General features: G+C 40.6%; 1 protein-coding gene across 2 annotated transcripts in view; it reads left to right on the top strand.

Annotated features, from left to right (window-relative positions):
* The window catches only part of LRRC2 (leucine rich repeat containing 2), a 70,039-nt gene that overhangs the window by 31,911 nt on the left and 20,164 nt on the right, over nucleotides 1-17,964 (top strand). For both annotated transcript variants that reach the window (XM_050913107.1, XM_050913108.1), the window contains exon 5: nucleotides 9,618-9,754. In XM_050913107.1, coding sequence (XP_050769064.1) covers nucleotides 9,618-9,754 — 137 coding nt within the window. The remainder of the gene's footprint in view (nucleotides 1-9,617; nucleotides 9,755-17,964) is intronic.

Genomic DNA, 17,964 nt, shown 5'->3' with positions numbered 1-17,964 from the left:
TGAAAAGTCTTGGATATTTTGAAGTTTGTGGATGCTGCTTCAAAATGAAACCTTTCATACTTTAGTTATCTAGCTGCTAAATTATCACAGGGAAAATAATCGATGTGAGTTTGGTTTGGGAGCTCTATCTAAGCAAGGAGTGAGGACTGGGTGCTAAATCAGAAGGTAAGGTCTCTGGAAAGGTTAAGTGCTAAGGTATTCATCATTTTGTGTTCTGTTTACAAAACAGCAGCAAGTAGGTAAATATCACAGCTAAAACATACTTGAGAGTAATGACAGATGGTTGAAGCTGGCAGTGACACGCATGCTGTTGAGTCTTTAATCTTCAGACAGAATTGAAGCCAAGTTTAGACCAACAAATCATCCAGCAGAAGCTAAACTGGTGAGCCATGTTCGGACTACTTTTGATTCTCACAAGAGGGCTTTAAAGGTGTGAGAGAACAGGAGATGATAAGAATATTTTCAGTGAAACAAAGATTGCTGCAGTAGCAGTCTCTGGACGAAAATATCTGCAGGAAGTTCATGTTCCTGTTTTACCTGATTTAGAAGGGAATGCTCTACTCTGAATCAGAAAGAAGAAAGACTTGAATCCATTCTCAGATATTTCAAATCACACTCTTAGCTATAATTGCCTATGCACTTGAACAGATCAAATTTGGATCAGAAGACAGATGAGAATACTTTTCAATTTGATTGTTTTTGTAGAATAGCGAATATTTTCATGGGAAGCAAGTAAACAAAGACGGAGAAAACGGCAAAATGGAGTTGTTGTCTGTTTCAAAGTTGTCAGGTCTGATTTTCCCAGGAATAACAGAAAAATTCATGAGCAGAGGTGTAGCTGAGGGATTTTCTTTGGCAATGGCTTTTGGGTGAGTTTGCAGTTCTGGCTCTGACTGCACAGCTGCAGCGCAGTCGCTGTACATTAGTTAGTGCTAGTACATTAGTAATTCCTATAATTGAAAATATCCAGTAGAATATATTCCTATATTCACATAGGAAGTAATGAATTGCATTTTCATGTGATCCCAAAGCTTTTGGGCTGGGCTGGGATAGTGAGGCTGTATCAGGGTTTTTTGTTCCACAAATTATTCATGAAATATCTCAAAGAGCTGTTAATAAAATATTTGTACCTTATTACATTCTCTTACATTTTTGATATGCCAAATATTTAAGTGGAAAAATAACTGTGCTTTTGAGACATATTTTAATAAGAAATCACAGGGATTTTTTTGGTCTCCTCCCTACCTCACAGTATAAAATTTCATTTGTGCATACCATTAATCCAATTTCCTAGAACTCAGAGGGGAAAACTATAAGTAAAACAGTTTTAAATGACTTCTAGATACCTAAAATAGCTTTTCCTATTAATAAGATTCCCAGTGTGCTGGTGTGTGAGTTTCCGAGAAGAAAATACATATTCTCAGTTTAAAGGCAGTCTAGTTCTGAGGAGTTGCAGACTCATCTCTTACCCTTGTGATTTATTCAGTACTGAATATTATCTGTTCAACAGCTCAGTCTTGTATACAACTGAGGAAAATTTTATGTTCCCCATTTGAAGGGAATGTATTAAACACCTCTGTTGCAAGTTGACTGTTTTTAGGAGGATGCCAGTTGCTTTAAGGCTAGCTGCTCAAATGATGACTTGCTTGTACTGGAACAGCTGGTAAGCTCCTCAAAATTTAACCGTTGGTTAGTGCATCACAAAAGTACAAAATTGTACTTTTTATTGGACCAACTAGAGAGGAAATAATGTTTTTTATTCATCTCCTTAAGCTATCAAAAATGGGAATATTGTATTAAATGTAATGCAAACATAGTACTTTAACAAATTTCAACATCATTGGATCTTGCAAAGGCCAGTACTTTATTAAGCTGAATTTCTTGAAAAGATTTTAAATAATGCCATTGGGTACTGAGCTCAGACTGTAAACATTGCCATGGAAACTACTCATTACAGAAATTATTTTTGCCAAAAGATTCCTATGTATTGACTTTGTCATATTGCTTTATGTAACTATATTATATGTAACAAAGTTAGAACACTCTCCTTGTACACAGAGCAGATTGGTATTAGCAAACTCTGTGGTTTATTTCTCAGTCTTCACTTGGGTCACAGTGGGAATGTTGGAGGTTGTGCACACCATTCTGGTTATGATGGAAAAGTTTTACCCAAGAAGAAGCTTTTTCAGTTTCCAACGTGATCAAAATGTGTTGTTCTACCCTTCCCAAACGGTTTACTCCATGTTTATTTCTGATGCTCAGAACGTGTTTTCCAGCCCCACGACTGAGCTTATACTCTGCTTTGCCCTTGGGAGATACACCCTCTTTTGGGGATCCCCAGGGAGATCAGAGTCCATGTTTCAGCTTATCTGCTTACATGAAAAAAGGAAGTCACATACTTTTCTATAGAATTTCTGATGTACCAAAATATCTTCAGTTCAGCTCGTTGCATTTTTGTTTTCACTAATTTTCTTTTCAGCCCTTTCAGTAGACCCTCCCCTACATTTTTTCCCTGAAGGTATCTCTGTCTACCATTGAGCCCACAAGAGCTTCTTCATGTTTTTCTACCTCTATTTCGCTACAAGAAAACCTTCTTTTTTTTCCCCTTACATTGTACTAATACTCTTCTGACCACAGACCGAGATCCCAAGCTTTATCCTTTTTATTTTTTGTTCGCAGTAGTCACTTGCAATTTCTCTCAGCATGTTTGAATTTTTTAATTGAACACATGAAAGTGGTTAAAGAATGAAATTTTACTAGCCTAGGGCCAATCTGTTACTGTGCTACAGCTTTTATAAACCCTAGTGGCAAAAAAAGGTTTTGCGACTTTGTTATGCAAACGGAGTTCAGGAAGTCTTCATTCTGCCTTTGCTCGGATGCTTTGAGCAGAAGTAAAAAAAAAAGAAAAAAAATTAATGTATTAACTGTTATCTGTAAGCTTTAACATCAATATCTCCTTTCAGATAAATCAAAGGCAATGCCACTGATTCAGCAGAGAAGGCTGGAAATAGACTATTTGTCTTGGCCCATAAGAAGCTGCTATCACATCATTGCAGATTAATGTAAAAATTTGCTTTGTGTTTTACTCCAGTTTATACAAGTGGATTTGCATTTGCGTTGAGTGGGATGCTTAGATAATAAAGGCTCTCTGTAACCTCATCTGTATTTTGTCTCTGACATCTTGTTAGGAGCACTGATGTAGGCTTGCCTAAACGGTGAGGTTGCATTACCATTGTTACCACGCTGCATTGCCCATCAGAAATTATAGAGTTTAGTTACTGGTTTAATTTTATTAATAATGAATTAAAAATTTAAACTGGGAATAAACACTATCTGAGGCAACAACTATGGCATTGCAGCTCCCACTTAAAAATAAAATATTCTTAATTGTGAAACTGCCAGGGAAGCCCTGGATTTCATTACTGCTTTTACTGCCTCTCCTTGGAAAACGCAGAGATGTTAGCTGTTTAACTCCCTAATTTGCATTTTTTATAGAACTGAAAATTCAGTGCCATTAAGCATAGTTAACAACAGTGTTGTAGCAGCAAGGATTTTATTATTACTACTTTTAATTGAGAAGTTGTGCTTGAGTATTATTTGAATGTATAGGTGGCAGGTGTGGCAGTCAAATCCTGCTTTACATTTGTGCAGCTATGAAGGGGGTGTCACCTCCTCTGTCCCCTCCTAAGGCTGCTTCAATGGCTGTATTGCATACTCATTAAGCTTGATGGTGGCTGGGCACCATACCTAAGAGAGTGGAGAACTTCTGCACTAAGAAGGTATAAATAAGCCCCTAAATACAGATTACAGGGTAGTGAAAGTAGTTCATACTGCCTTACCACCTGCCTCACCCCCCCCCGAGTCCCCCAGCTGTTATTGCAATAAACTCCAAACATGGGTGAGAATGGCTGGAATCTTACTGACAATGCCTACAGCATTTGAAGGTTATTTAGGGTTTCATTGCTCCCCGATTTCGCATTCCTTCAGCCAAGATATCTGGATTTGAGAATCTTGAATTGTCATGAATGTTGTCTTATAGTCTTATATTTGTGCTCTTTCTCTGACAAAAATAGCCTAGCAGCCTTGTTTAACAGGTCTAGGGGAAAAGGAGAGTGACAGTCTTACTCCTTTTGTCTGAGAAAGGAAAAGATCTCAGCCTGTAACCTGGATCACCGTTCAGGCAACTCATATAACCTAATTCTATCCCTGTGTAGATTGTTGCTTGTAAGAATTTTAAACAGTTTTTTAGAGGAAGGAGTAATTAGAGACATGGAGCTGAATGGAAACTAGGTTGATATTAAAAATTTATAAAGGAAAAGCAAGTTGTGTCCAACTCATTTGGTTTCTGTCTTTCTTTTGATTGAGCTTCAAGTACTAGATTTTGTCTGTCTGGCATCCCATATAGTATTTGATACAGTGCACTATGGAAAATGAATGTTTGAATCTAAGAGAATGGACTTCGATGAAACAATTGTAAAAATGAGCAACAGATTTCCTAAAGCAGAAGCAACAAGGCACTTATTTGGAAAGAGAAGCTATCAGTCAGGAGGAAGATCACTTGTGGAGTTTCTCAAGGATCAGTCTTGAGTTTATTTCTTAATTTTTTTGAGGAACTGGGCTACTAAAATTTTCTGCTGACACAGTTTGGGTGCTATTATCACTGCATGAACAGGAGGAAATATGAAAAGCTGGATGAGCAGGTGGGCTTCCAGAAAAGTAAAGAGGTTAAATTCACGATTGCAGAGTTGAAGGTCATGTACTCAGGAGCTACTAATTTGTGCAGCAAGTCATGAGCTCATTAAATGCAAATAACTGAAGAAACAAAATTCCTAATCTAACAGTCACAGAAGGACAATCCAATACGATACATACCTAAAGTTGTGGTCACCCAGATTCAAGAAAAGTTATTTCAGATGGGAACGGATGCAAAAGAAGTCTATTAGGACCATTCGAGGAGGGGAATTCTTACTTTGTGAGAGGAGATTGGAAGAATTGGCTTATTCAGGCTAGTAAAATAAATTCTGATATGTCTGCTACCTATGAAAACATCAGAGAAGTAAACACCAGGGAAGGAAAAGAGCTATTTAAAGATAAAATTGGCAAATGAATTAATGGTTATAAAACTTCTGTGAATAAATTCAGACTGGCAATCCGAAGACCATTCCAAATCACGAAAAGGATGAAACTCTGTAACTTTGTTTTTCCATAAGAGCAGTGGATGTAAAAAATGCAAACTACTTTTAAGATGGAATGTGATAAATAAAAAAAATGCGATTATGTGAAGTGGTGGTGTAAGGGTTTTATCCAGGAGGTCCTGGGGAGTCCTATGTATGTCTTATGGTCCTCGAGGGAGTGTTAATGCTTGACTACTGCTCAGCTGTCAGGTGGCATAACTTAATCCACTGGAGAGCCAAGAGGTGAAAAAACAGCCATTACACAGAATTGCAAGAGATTGCTCCCCGCAGGCAGATCTTGGTGAACTGTATCCCACTCACCTATGTTGTCCTGAGTTTGTTATCAGAATTAAATTCAGTTGAAAGACTTATGACTTTTTCCAGTAATTTTCATAATCTTAGCCACAGTAATTACTGGCAATTGACTACAGATTCTGTAGTGCGCTTCTGTCACATTAGGGAGGGATTATATATGACAAGCGAAATGTGATGCATCTTCTACTTACTTGCTTTCTCATACCTGCAAGCTGGGACAAACCATATTGTGCACATTGACATACATGTTAGAAACTGTGAAAGGAGAAAAAAGCTGGCAAAGCTGTGGTTTCAGAAGGCAGGAAGGTCAGAAGGGGAAGCTGTGCTTGTCTTCGTCCCTCTGCCCAGAAAGGCTGTTAAATTTTTGTGATTTTTTTTTTTGTAAGCAATTCTGCTCCATGTCTCCTAGTTATGCACCGGAGGTGCATCATCTGAGCAGAGTTAGACAAGAGCGTGACTAGGATGTTGGTGACACTAGATGCCTTGTCTGCGTTAGTCCTCCAGCTACTAATGGAACTGAGAAGTAGAAATTTCAGTGGCTGAAAAGTTAGCAAATACACCTGTTGTGGGTTAACACTCATAGGCAGCTAAGCCTCACACAGCTTGCTGAGCCCCCTGCAGCTGCTTGTTCAGTCTCCCACAGCAGGATGGGGAGAGAATTGGAAGGACAAAAGTGAGAAAACTCGTGTGTCAGGATGAAGACAGTTTAATAAGTGCAGAAAAACAAACAAACAAGTGATGCAAAAGCAGTCACTCACCACCAGCTGACCAATGCCCAGCCAGTCCCTGAGCAATAGCCACCTTGGAAAACTGCTCCCCATTCTTCCCCCACCCCCAGCTTTTACTGCTGAATGTGACTTTTTGTGCTATAGTATATTCCTTTGGTCAATTCTGGTCCAGCGTCTCGGCCCTGTCCCCTCCCAGCCTCTTGCCCACCCCTAGCTGACTCACTGGGGCAGCAGAGAGAGAAATGAGAGAAGGCCTTCATGCTGTGTAAGCACTGTTCAGCAACAGCAAAATATTTGTGTGTTATCACCACTGTTTGGTCACAAATCCATAACATAGCACCATATGGGCTGCTATGAAGAAAATTAACTCCATTCCAGACAGAGGCAGTACGATATCCCATTGCTAAAAGAAAACACAAAACATTCCAGTGCTAATGAGTAAGAAGTTCCTTTTTCATTCCAATGGGATTTGCTCTCCTTCACTGAGGGACTAATTGGATGAGGAATTAATTTGCGATTCTCTGATTCTCTATTTTATTTTAAGGCGTTTCTGCTTCAGTGATTATTTTGTTGCAATGAGGTGATAAGTTGATGTTTATGCCACTTAGCATATGATGTAATACCTTCCTTTGTCTACATCGTGATACTAAACCTGGTGAGGCTTCATCCTGGGTAGGCTAAATTTTTATTGCTTTTATGTGCTTAAAAATCCAGAAATAAGGCAGTTTACACATTATGCTGTTAAGTAGCATCTATTACTCTCTTGCACCAGCCCCAACGACCCTTGTGGGACAGTAATGTACTGCCAAAACAATGCCTGTTGTAGTCTTACAGAAAATTTTGCTTCTGCTATTTCAACTAAAACAGAACTTCACAGCGAATAGGAAAGACAAGGTTACCTTCATAAAAGGACGGCTGAATTTAGAAATACCACCTCAGTTTCTATTTCTGGCAGAGCTAAAACTGGGAGAAAGCTGAGTGGAAGCTTCTGTATTTTTCTCTGTTGCAACCTGTACAGATTAATATAATGCAGTTCTTACCATATACGGCTTGTCTGCCACCTCTGAGAAAGATTTGGGTGGTCCAGCCATCATTTGAAGACAATGTTGTGTCCAAGGGAGACTCTGAGGTTTATGTGAAATGCTGTGTGATTTGATGGCTGCTAGTATTGGTCATCAAACTGCATATCTCTGCCTCTGACAACAGCAATTCCTCAGGGAAAAAATGTGGAGCTTTCAATTCCCTGTGTTTCTTCTCTGTCATTTTCTGTGGAAGCGCCATCTGGCCTCTGGTAAGGATTTCCACACATTGCAAACGGTGAGCAGCTCTAAAACAACTTTTGCTTTGGACGGAGTTTAACTAAGCGTTAGTGCCTTAAGGATAAGCTAACTATTATGACACTGTTTTGAGCACTTGAGACGTACTGTAGGGAGAGTCTCTCCAATGTCATCCAAATTCCATGGAACACCAGATTCTTTTTTAAAACTTGATTATAAATAGAAGACTGATGTAATATAAAATTGTGAATCTCCTGTATGTCTTGTCTTGGTTTGCCAATATATACTCTGCTTTGAGAACTTGTTGACACAAGATGCTGTTCTCTCCCTGTTTCCAACTGCTGAATTGCATTTAAGTTTCTTACTGCTGCTTTTCCTTGCGAATGCTGTAGTCTGTCACTGGTTAGAGGGGAATATCACAGGAATATCACTGATTAGAGAGGAATATTGCAGATGATATCAAGCTGAGCGGTACAGTCGATACGCTTGAGGGAAGAGATGCCATCCAGGGGAACCTTGACAGCCTTGAGGAATGGGCCCATGTGAACCTCATGAAAGTCAACAAGGCCAAGTGCAAGGTCCTGCACCTGGGTTGGGGCAACCGTCAGTATCAATACAGGCTGGGGGATGAAGTGATTGAGAGCAGCCCCACAGGGAAGGACTTGGGGACACTGGTGGATGAAAAATTGGATATTGCAATGTGCACTTGCAGACCAGAAAGCCAATTGTATCCTGGGCTGCATCAAAAGAAGCATGGCCAGCAGGTCGAAGGAACTGATTCTCACCTTAAACTCCACACTTGTGAGACCCCACCTGGAGTACTGCATCCAGTTCTGGGGTCCCCAGTACAAGAAAGACAAGAACCTGGTAGAGTGGGTCCAGAGGACGGCCACAAAAATGATCAGAGGGCTGGAACACCTCTCCTATGAAGAAAGGCTGAGAGAGTTGGGGTTGTTCAGCCTGGAGAATAGAAGGCTCTGTGGAGACCTTATTGCAGCCTTTCAATATATAAAGCAGGATTATAAGAAATATGGAGAACGACTTTTTACCAGGGCCTGTAGTGACAGGACAAGGGACAATGGTTTTAAACTGAAAGAGGGTAGATTTAGATTGGACATGAGGAAGAAATTTTTTACGATGAGGGTGGTGAGACACTGGAACAGGTTTCCCAGAGAAGTTGTGGATGCCTCATCATGGGAAGTGTTCAAAGTCAGCTTGGATGGGGCTTCAGACTAGATGATCTTTGAAGGTCCCTTCCAACTGAAACGATTTTGTGATTCTGTGATTCTATGATTGTCCATGTAGTACAACAGCACAGCTGTCCATAGAATGTTCTCATTTTGTTATGTATGTATTTAAGGATCTCTTTGCTAACACATCAGCTATTTCATACATTCAGATTCCTTACTTCCTTCCCCTTTGACTATGTCACTGTATAATTGGCATTTTTCCAGTATAATACATTTTACATTTTAATGATGTTTCTAAACCTCTTTTTACTGAAGATTATGTAATGCTATAAATCAAAGAAACAGAAAGTACAATGTGACTAAATGTAGCCTAGAATATTGTAAGGGCCTTAAAATTAAGCCGACAAGGATGATAAATTGCGATAAAGAAAATAATGAAACAAATGGACATGTCCACTACCTTTTATAATCAAAAGTATGCAATGCTGGATACCAAAGACAGAATTCCTGATGTAGTAAGTTTAGTAGGAGCAACTGTTCCCAATGAACAGGTTCTATAAAAAATACTAAGATGCTTTTCAGTTAACAGGCAAGTTTTCTGAAGTGGATGAACCAAAAGCCAACTTCTCTAGTTTCAACTGAGGTCAATAGGTATCTCATCCCTGGTAGAATCAAGATCTTTGCAAGTCTTTGCTGCCTCCTTTCAAACTCTCACCAAAACCGTTGCCGATTAAGGGAAGTCCATACGAGTGCAACACAGCACTATTTCCCCCCACAATGTTAGTGACTACTGCAGAAAATATTTATTAATCTCTTACTCATCATCACATTAAGGAGTTTTTTTCTTTGCTAAACTGAGTATGCCTTTTATTTTTACTTTCTCCTTTCATATTTTTTTTTAATGCACTGATTTTAATTATCTTTCCCTCACAGGCTGCTTAAAAAACCTCAAAGTGCTCAATGTGAGTTTCAATAATTTGAAGTCAGTCCCTCCAGAATTGGGTGATTGTGAGAATCTGGAAAAACTGGATTTGTCTGGAAATATGGAAATAACAGAGCTCCCATTTGAAGTAAGATAACAAACTATGTTTCTTCAATCTTTTTTATTTGGCTTGTAAGGTATTTTATCACAGTCTTAACATCTTTTCTTAACAGATTAAATCACATTCCTTGCAGTTTTTAGCAATAATGTTTTAGTAGTAATATCACCGAAAATGCCTTAGCAGCAGTTAAATGGGACCAAGCTTTTTTGTGTTAGTTTTCAAGTGACTAAATTTTGCTTGTATTCATTCTGATATATGAAGGAGGACATGATGTCAAAGGGGATTTGGCCAGTGGTGATAAGGAGAAGGCTGCAAATAGCTATTTTCTGTGAAAGTGAAGTGCATCTTGACAGTCAAATTCACATACTAACCTTCATCTGTTCCCAGTGTCTGTTTTCCTTTAAAAAGAGTATGGAGAGTTCTATAAACAACACTGCATGTTGCTATGAGCATAAATATCTGTCTGAAAGGGATATTACGTGTGAGGCATGGCATGAATATATAATAAAGACTGAGAAAAGGACTCCCAGGCATGCATCATTTCTTGTGTTGGACGCGTAACTGCTCTCTGCCACAGCTGCTCTGAGACTTATTGTTCACAGAGAAATGAAACTATTGGCTGGTACCTAACTACAGTTTCAGATGTTATCTGTATGTCTCAGGTTCTTAATATCCTGATTCCTGGAGGATGAGTGGGGGGAGCTTTAGGGAGAAGTGTCAGACTCTTCTTTACTGATTCCTACTTTTTCTCTAAACATCTGTTATGGGCGATTTACAGGCAATGTTGGAGTGGATTAAACTTATGTGAGATCTAGTTTGGGCATGCTTATGTTGTGTTCTGAGGAAATGCAAACAGTAATCAACTTTCCCCTCTGACTTTTCACTGTAAGGTAGTTTATCTGAAAAGAATTGTGAAGGAAACAGAATCAAAGGGTGAACATTAGCTTCGCATCATAAGTGGACACTGCATAGAAATGTTAGCAACAGCACAAACAGTGCAGGTCTCCTTTCTCCTTCCTCTCCTCCTCCTTCACATAGCAAAGATAGAGGACAAACCAAATAAAACTTAACTAGTAAAAAGGAACCATAATGGAATCAGAAAAAAATATATCCTGAACAGGCAAAGGAATTAAATATAAGCATCTAGGAAAAGTGAGTATATTCAAACCTGTGGACTAGAATGGTGAATTTAGCCCCAATCATTGGTATGTTAAAATCAATGAGTATTTTCCCACTTGCTTCTAAAGGTCTTGTAGTGCAAAGGGTTACTCATCTCTATGCATTATGGGTAACCTTTGCATGTAAACCTAACTGTGCCTAGGAAAGACCTATGTCTTTCCAGGGCTGAGTCCTAAGAGACCAGTGTTTCTCTTGGAAAGCTCAAAAATGTTCCCTTCTGGCAGTCTCCTATTCAATGGGAATGAAAGCTACTAAAACAGTGTAGGCTACTGGCTACTGGTTCACTGACAATCTATGGAAAAAATTCGTAGCTGTGCAAATGACTTTATATAACAGCAAAAACTGGAAGCAACATCATGTCAGCACGGTCTAAAAGGTTGATGTCATGGTTTAACCCCAGCCAGCAAGTAAGCACCACACAGTCGCTTCCCACTCCCCCCTCCCAGTGGGATGGGGAGGAGGAAAGGAAAAAAAGTAAAACTCATGGGTTGAGATAAGAACAGTTTAATAACTAAAGTAAAAATAAAATACACTACTAACTCAGAATAATAATAATTGTAATGAAAAGTAATACAACAACAATAAAAAAATAACACCGAAGAAAAGACAAGTGATGCACAATGCAGTTGCTCACCACCCGCTGACCGATGTCCGAGCAGCGATCTGCACCTCCCGGCCAACTCCCCCCTGTTTATATACTGGGCATGACATTCCATGGTATGGAATATCCCTTTGGCTAGTTCAGGTCAGCTGCCCTGGCTGTGCTCCCTCCCAGCTTCTTGCACACCTGCTTGCTGGCAGAGCATGGGAAATTGAAAAGTCCTTGGCTTAAGATAAGTGCTACTTAGCAACAACTAAAACATGAGAGTGTTATCAACATCATTCTCACACTAAATCCAAAACACAGCACTGTACCAGCTACTAAGAAGAGAGTTAACTCTGTCCCAGCTGAAATCAGGACAGTCAAGAAGAAAAATATTGGCATTGTCTATTATGTTTCCTTGTTCCTCTGAAGGCCCGCACTTTATTTATACTTGCAGTGACCTGGGAGGTAGGCTACACAAACTCTTGTGATTTAGTTTATAAAATTAGTTTCCCAGAATCAGCATTTCAAGGGCAGCTTTGGAAGCTGAGCATACAATTAAAGGAACACTTTTGTGAAATGATTTAAAATGCTGCAAAGTGTTTGGCCTTTGGTGTACTCAATATGGCTGATGTTATTCAGAGCAATTGCATCAGTATCCTTGCTAATGTAATACGTGTCTGATGTTTGATTCTCAGATGGGCAAAAGGTGGTAGTCACTGGCAGGTAACTATTTAATGAATTAAAATATTGAATTAGTCTGAACAGCCTGAAAAGGGAAAACAGAAAGACACTGTGAAGAGTTGTGGTGGGCTACCCTTGGTTAATAGCTAAATGCCCACCCACCTGCTCAATCCCTCCCCCTCCTCAGCGTGACATCGGGAGAAAATAGGGTAAGAAAGCTCATGGGTTGAGATAAAAGACAGGGAGATTGTTTACCATTTACTACTGTGGGCAAAAGAGACTGTACTTGGGGAAGATTAATTTAATATTTGCCAATATATATTTGGGTAGTGAGAAACAAAGACATTAGAACAACGTCTTTCCTCCCCCTTCTCCCAAGGTCAACTTCACTCCTTCACTCCAGATTCCTCTTCCATCCCTGACTGGCGCAGGGAGGTGTGGGAAGTTATAGCCAGTACACAGTGGTGTCTAGCTACTTCTCCTTCCTCCTCACACTTCTCCTCTCCTCCAGCGTGGAGTCTCCATGGGCTGCACTTTCTTCAGGAATATCCATCTGCAGTAGTGTGGGTCTTCCACGAGCTGCAGTGTGGAGATCTGCTCCACCATGGAGCACCTCCTGCTCCTCCTGCTCGGACCTTGGTGTTCCCTCTGCTTTTTCTCACTCTTTTTATTCTCTCCCCCTTTCTCTGGCATTTTTTTCCCTTTCTTAAATAAGTTTTTAGAGTGGCAACACACACTTGGCTGAGGGGCTCAGCTGTGTCCTGTGGTGGGTCCACTGGAGCTGGCTGGAACTGTCTGTGTCCAGCATGGGGCAGCCCCTAGTTTCTTCCCACAGAGGCCACCCTGCAGCCCCGCCACTGCCAGCACCTTGCCATGGACACCCCATACAAGTATTTATGACCCCAAATTAGACAGATTAGATCAATTATAACCTAATACAATTGTTGCTAACATCTGTCAATCCAGTGAAATGCTCGTAAGGGTTGGTCATCATTCTCTCCTGTGGTGTGAACATTGGGAACTGGAGAGTGTAAATGATTAAGTACGTGCAAGCTCTGTTTTTGTAGGTAAATGGGTTCCCTTTACAGCATTAGGCAAAAAAGAGAAAACTTGGCAACTGATACACAAAATAAGGTAGAGAGTTGCTAAAAATGTTTACTGTTTATCATCTTTTAGGAAGTTCAATTTTTATTTGACTTTCAAATCCTTAAAAGTTTCTTGTGGGAAGGTTAAAGAAATGCATGAGAGCAGCAACAGTATTCTCCAGTGTAAAAGTTACTCGAAAGAAATAAAGGCAAACTTCAACCCAGCAGAAATTATCAAAGTCTAATTTTATCTTGGTTTTGTATATAGAATAATGGCCAGAGAGACACTGATAACATATACGAAAATGGATTCAAAGAGATTGATAACATGCCTGTAATTCAGTCAAGAATTTTTGACAGACCCATAAAGGTTTATGAGATCATCAGAACTCTGAGACTGAATTACATCTTCAATAATCTTTCTCCCTGTTCCCTTTCTATCCATTTTCTTTATGACAGGTCTAAAAAATAGAGAAGTCTTGAAGCTTTTAGTTTATTTGGTTATTTAGTTGTTTGCTTTCTTAGGAGAAGAGTTCCGTTTTTTGTTTTGGTGTTTGCTTTTTTTTTTTTAATAGACACAAGATATTACATGATGAGCTAATTTAGGGGGAGAAATCTCAATGAGATGGATCATATAACACATGACTGTAGTTGCTACCCAGAAGTGGTAGAGAGTGAACGTAGGTTATTACACAAAACCATACAGTGTCACCAAATACCCGTTTTGAATTGAAGTTCCTAATTTGTGAAGAGAGCTACCACATATGTGTATAAATTTTTGCTGGCATATCAGTTGTTTCTGTGCCTGAATTTGTCATTCAGCCACATAGGAAATTCATAGACTGTTATGATGTCTGTTAAGTCTGTTAATCTGTTTTGTAAACAGGGAAACTTCAGGAAAGACAAGATCCTAAGCACCTTTATCTTGTACTACCTTTCAGGTAACCTACAGTTGTTAAGGAGGTTTCCAGCATGTACACTGACTACTTCTTGCCTTTTTAATCTACCAATTTCATTTTTCAACGCAGCTGTTTTAAGCTGAGATATGCTATGACTGAGATGCTCTAACGTAACTGAAATCTTGTGGGTCTTCGTTCTCTGTTAATAGATTCAATATCTGGTAGCAATACATCCACCTTTTTCAGTGTGTGGGGAAGAAAACCCACCCCAAACCACAGCATTCTGCCTGGCCTAATGCAACCTGTTTCATGGAGTGGCTGTGTCAGCCTACTAGGAATGTGTATGTCCAGTACCTGGACTTTTGTCAGTATTTCTATTTGGGTGTGCTTTGGAGCCATGCCTTGAGTGACATATCTTGTGCCATAGTATCAGGAGGCAAGCACACTGCTTACTTGTCTGTTCGTTTCTTGTAGAAAGCTCTTTCCCTGTTTTCAAAGACGGCTTCCAGCACTCTGTAAGTCATCTCACTGAATCTTAAAATGAGGTAATCATCTGATGCTCCATTAAAAAAAATTGAGGGTGTGTTCTCTCATCTTCTGCTTTCTCGAGGGCTTAGGATTTCCATACCATTCCATACTATGCCTAAGCAAGAGCAAGCTCATTTATGCAGGCAGTTTGTAACAGATACTTTTAGACCTCAGTAAACCAGGCTCAGCAGGGGAAGGTGCTCTATGAAGTTTAGGGCACAATCTTCCCTGAGATGACACATAGCTGATAAGACTCCTCTGTGGAAGTGAATTTGTTCCTCTAGCTAAGATGCTCAGGAAAGGCATGCCCTGTATGTTATCCAGTCCCTCTTCTAGCATAGTGGGATTATACTGGGTACCATACTCTGTAGCTGCAGAGAGAAGGGGAGGAATGGATGGATTTGTTTCTAAATTTCTTGTACCTTCTGTGTGTGAATTTAAGAATTAGTATGATGCTGGTATTTGTGTTTTAACTGTTGGATAGAGTTCCTATTGGCATCTTCATATACATTATGCAACTAATTTGTTTTTCTAGGAATAAAAACGATATTATAAATAACGTGTTTTCTGATATAAGTTTGTAGAAAAATTGCTCTGACCTTATTTTGAGGTGTGCTTCCTTCAGAAAGTATTGCTTTATACAGTTATTTGCTGAATCACCCAATTAACGTTTCCTGTGCATGGCAGAATACCTGTTTTGTGCTAATATTTCAAAGAGGCAGCTTTGCTGTGTTGAAGGGCCAGTTCTTTTTCCATACTATAAAATTCTGCTAATAATGCTACATCAGCCAAGAGTATCTATAGATGTGACCCAAAGGAACTTTAATGAGAAGAGAGGGAAGATTAAGAATTCTCATTTCCTCCATCTGTACCATCTGGTGTGGCACATGCTGTCAGTCACAGTACAGGCAAGTCACTCTACACTACCAGCAGCAAGACAGAAATGCTTACAGATAGATGTTCTGATATTGAACATAAATTAAAAAGGGGTTTTGCAAAGTTATTCTGATTTGAACAGTGGTCAATACCACATCTGAGCCGTTCCAGCAAGCGATCTGAAATGTTTTGTGTATCCTTAGTGTGGTCTGGGTAGTGCAAAGTGGAGGAATGAGACAGAGACTGTTACAGCATATGAATACTTTGTTAAGGAAAGAGCATATGTGTGTATGCCTGCATTTCCATGTCAATCCTGTATAAACTGATCTTTGAAGTTCAGAGGAATGGCAAGGTTATGTTTTCTGGCTGTTTTAGTGCACCGTGTTTTCAACAGATCAAAAAAAATATTGTTTTGTATTTCTGTTGCATAGAAGGTGTCAGCTAAGTCCTAATATAAGCAAGTACATACTTGGGGAACTTTCAAAATCATAGAATCATAGAACAGCTTAGGTTGGAAGGGACCTTTAAAGGTCATCTAGTCCAACCTTCCTGCAATGAGCAGGGACATCTTCAACTAGATCAGGTTGCTCAGAGCCCCGCCCAACCTGACCTTGAGTGTTTCCAGGGATGAGGCATCTACCACCTCTCTAGGCAACCTGTTCCAGTGTTTCACCAACCTCATCATAATAAATTTCTTCCTTATGTCTAGTCTGAATCTACCCTCTTTTAGTTTAAAACCATTACTCCTTGTCCTATTGCAACAGGCCCTACTTAAAAGTCTGTCCCCATCTTTCTTATAAGCCCCCTTTAAGTATTGAAAGGCCGCATAAGGTCTCCCCAGAGCCTTCTGTTCTGCAGGCTAAGCAACCCCAACTCTCTCAGCCTTTCCTCATAGGAGAGGTGTTCCATCCCTCTGATCATTTTTATGGCCCTCCTCTGGACCCGTTCCAACATGTCCATGTCTTTCCTATGCTGAGGACTCCAGAGCTGGATGCAGTACTCCAGGTGGGTCTCACCAGAGCAGAGTAGAGGGGCAGAATCACCTCCCTCAACCTGCTGGCCACACTTCTTTTGATGCAGCCCAGGATACGGTTGGCTTTCTGGGCTGTGAGCACACATTGCCGGCTCATGCCCAGCTTTTCATCCACCAGTACCCCCAAGTCCTTCCCTGCAGGGCTGCTCTCAATCCCTTCATCCCCCAGCCTGTATTGATACCAGAGGTTGCCCTGACCCAGGTGCAGGACCTTGCACTTGGCCTTGTTGAACCTCATGAGTTTCACATGGGCCCACTTCCTGAGCTTGTGCAGGTCCCTCTGGATGACATCCCATCCCTCAGGCATGTCAACTCAGCTTGGTGTCATCTGCAAATTTGCTGAGAGTGCACTCGATCCCACTGTCTATATGTCATTGATGAAGATATTAAACAGTACTGATCCCAATACGGACCCCTGAGGGACACCACTCGTCACTGATCTCCATCTGGACATTGAGCCATTGACCAGTACTCTCTGGATGCGACCATCCATCCAAATCCTTATCCACCGAACAGTCCATCCATCAAATCCATCTCTCCCCAATTTAGAGAGAAGGATGTTGTGGGGAGCCATGTCAAAGGCCTTAGCCTTACAGAATTCCAGATAGGTGACATCCATAGCTCTTCCCTTGTCCACTGATGTAGTCACTCCCTCATAGAAGGCCACTAGGTTGGTCAGGGAAGACTTGCCCTTGGTGAAGCCATGCTGGCTGTCTCAAACCACCTCCCTGTCCTCCGTATGCCTTAGCATAGCTCCTAGGAGGATCTGTTCCATGATCTTCCCAGGCACAGAGGTGAGGCTGACAGGTCGGTAGTTGCCAGGGTCCTCCTTTCTACCCTTTTTAAAAATGGGTGCAATGTTTCCCTTTTTCCCTGTCACTGGGGACTTCACCTGACTGCCATGACTTTTCAAATATCATGGAGAGTGGCTTGGCAACTACATCAGCCAATTCCCTCAGGACTCTGGGATATATCTCATCAGGTCCAATAGACTTACGCATGTTCAGGTTCCTCAGGTGGTCACGAACATGATCTCCTACAGTGGGAGCAACTTTGCTCCCCCAGTCCCTGCCTTGAGGTCCATCCACTCAAGAGGTGTGGGAAGAGAGGTTGCCAGTGAAGACTGAGGCAAAGAAATTGTTGAGTACATCAGCCTTCTCCTCGTCCATTGTTACCAGTTTGCCAGTTGTGTTTATCAGGGGGGATACACTTTCTTTAACCTTCCTTTTCTGGCTGACATACCTATAGAAGCCCTTCTTATTATTCTTTCCATCTGTTGCCAAGTCCAGCTCTAGCTGTGCCTTGGCCTTCCTGACCCCATCCCTACATAACTGGGCAGCATCCCTATACTCTTCCCAAGATACCTATTC

This window comes from Gymnogyps californianus, chromosome Z (assembly GCF_018139145.2).
Source record: "Gymnogyps californianus isolate 813 chromosome Z, ASM1813914v2, whole genome shotgun sequence".
Lineage (NCBI taxonomy): Eukaryota > Metazoa > Chordata > Aves > Accipitriformes > Cathartidae > Gymnogyps > Gymnogyps californianus.
The sequence above is the reverse complement of the archived record's forward strand: the minus strand, read 5'-3'. Positions and strand labels throughout refer to the sequence as shown.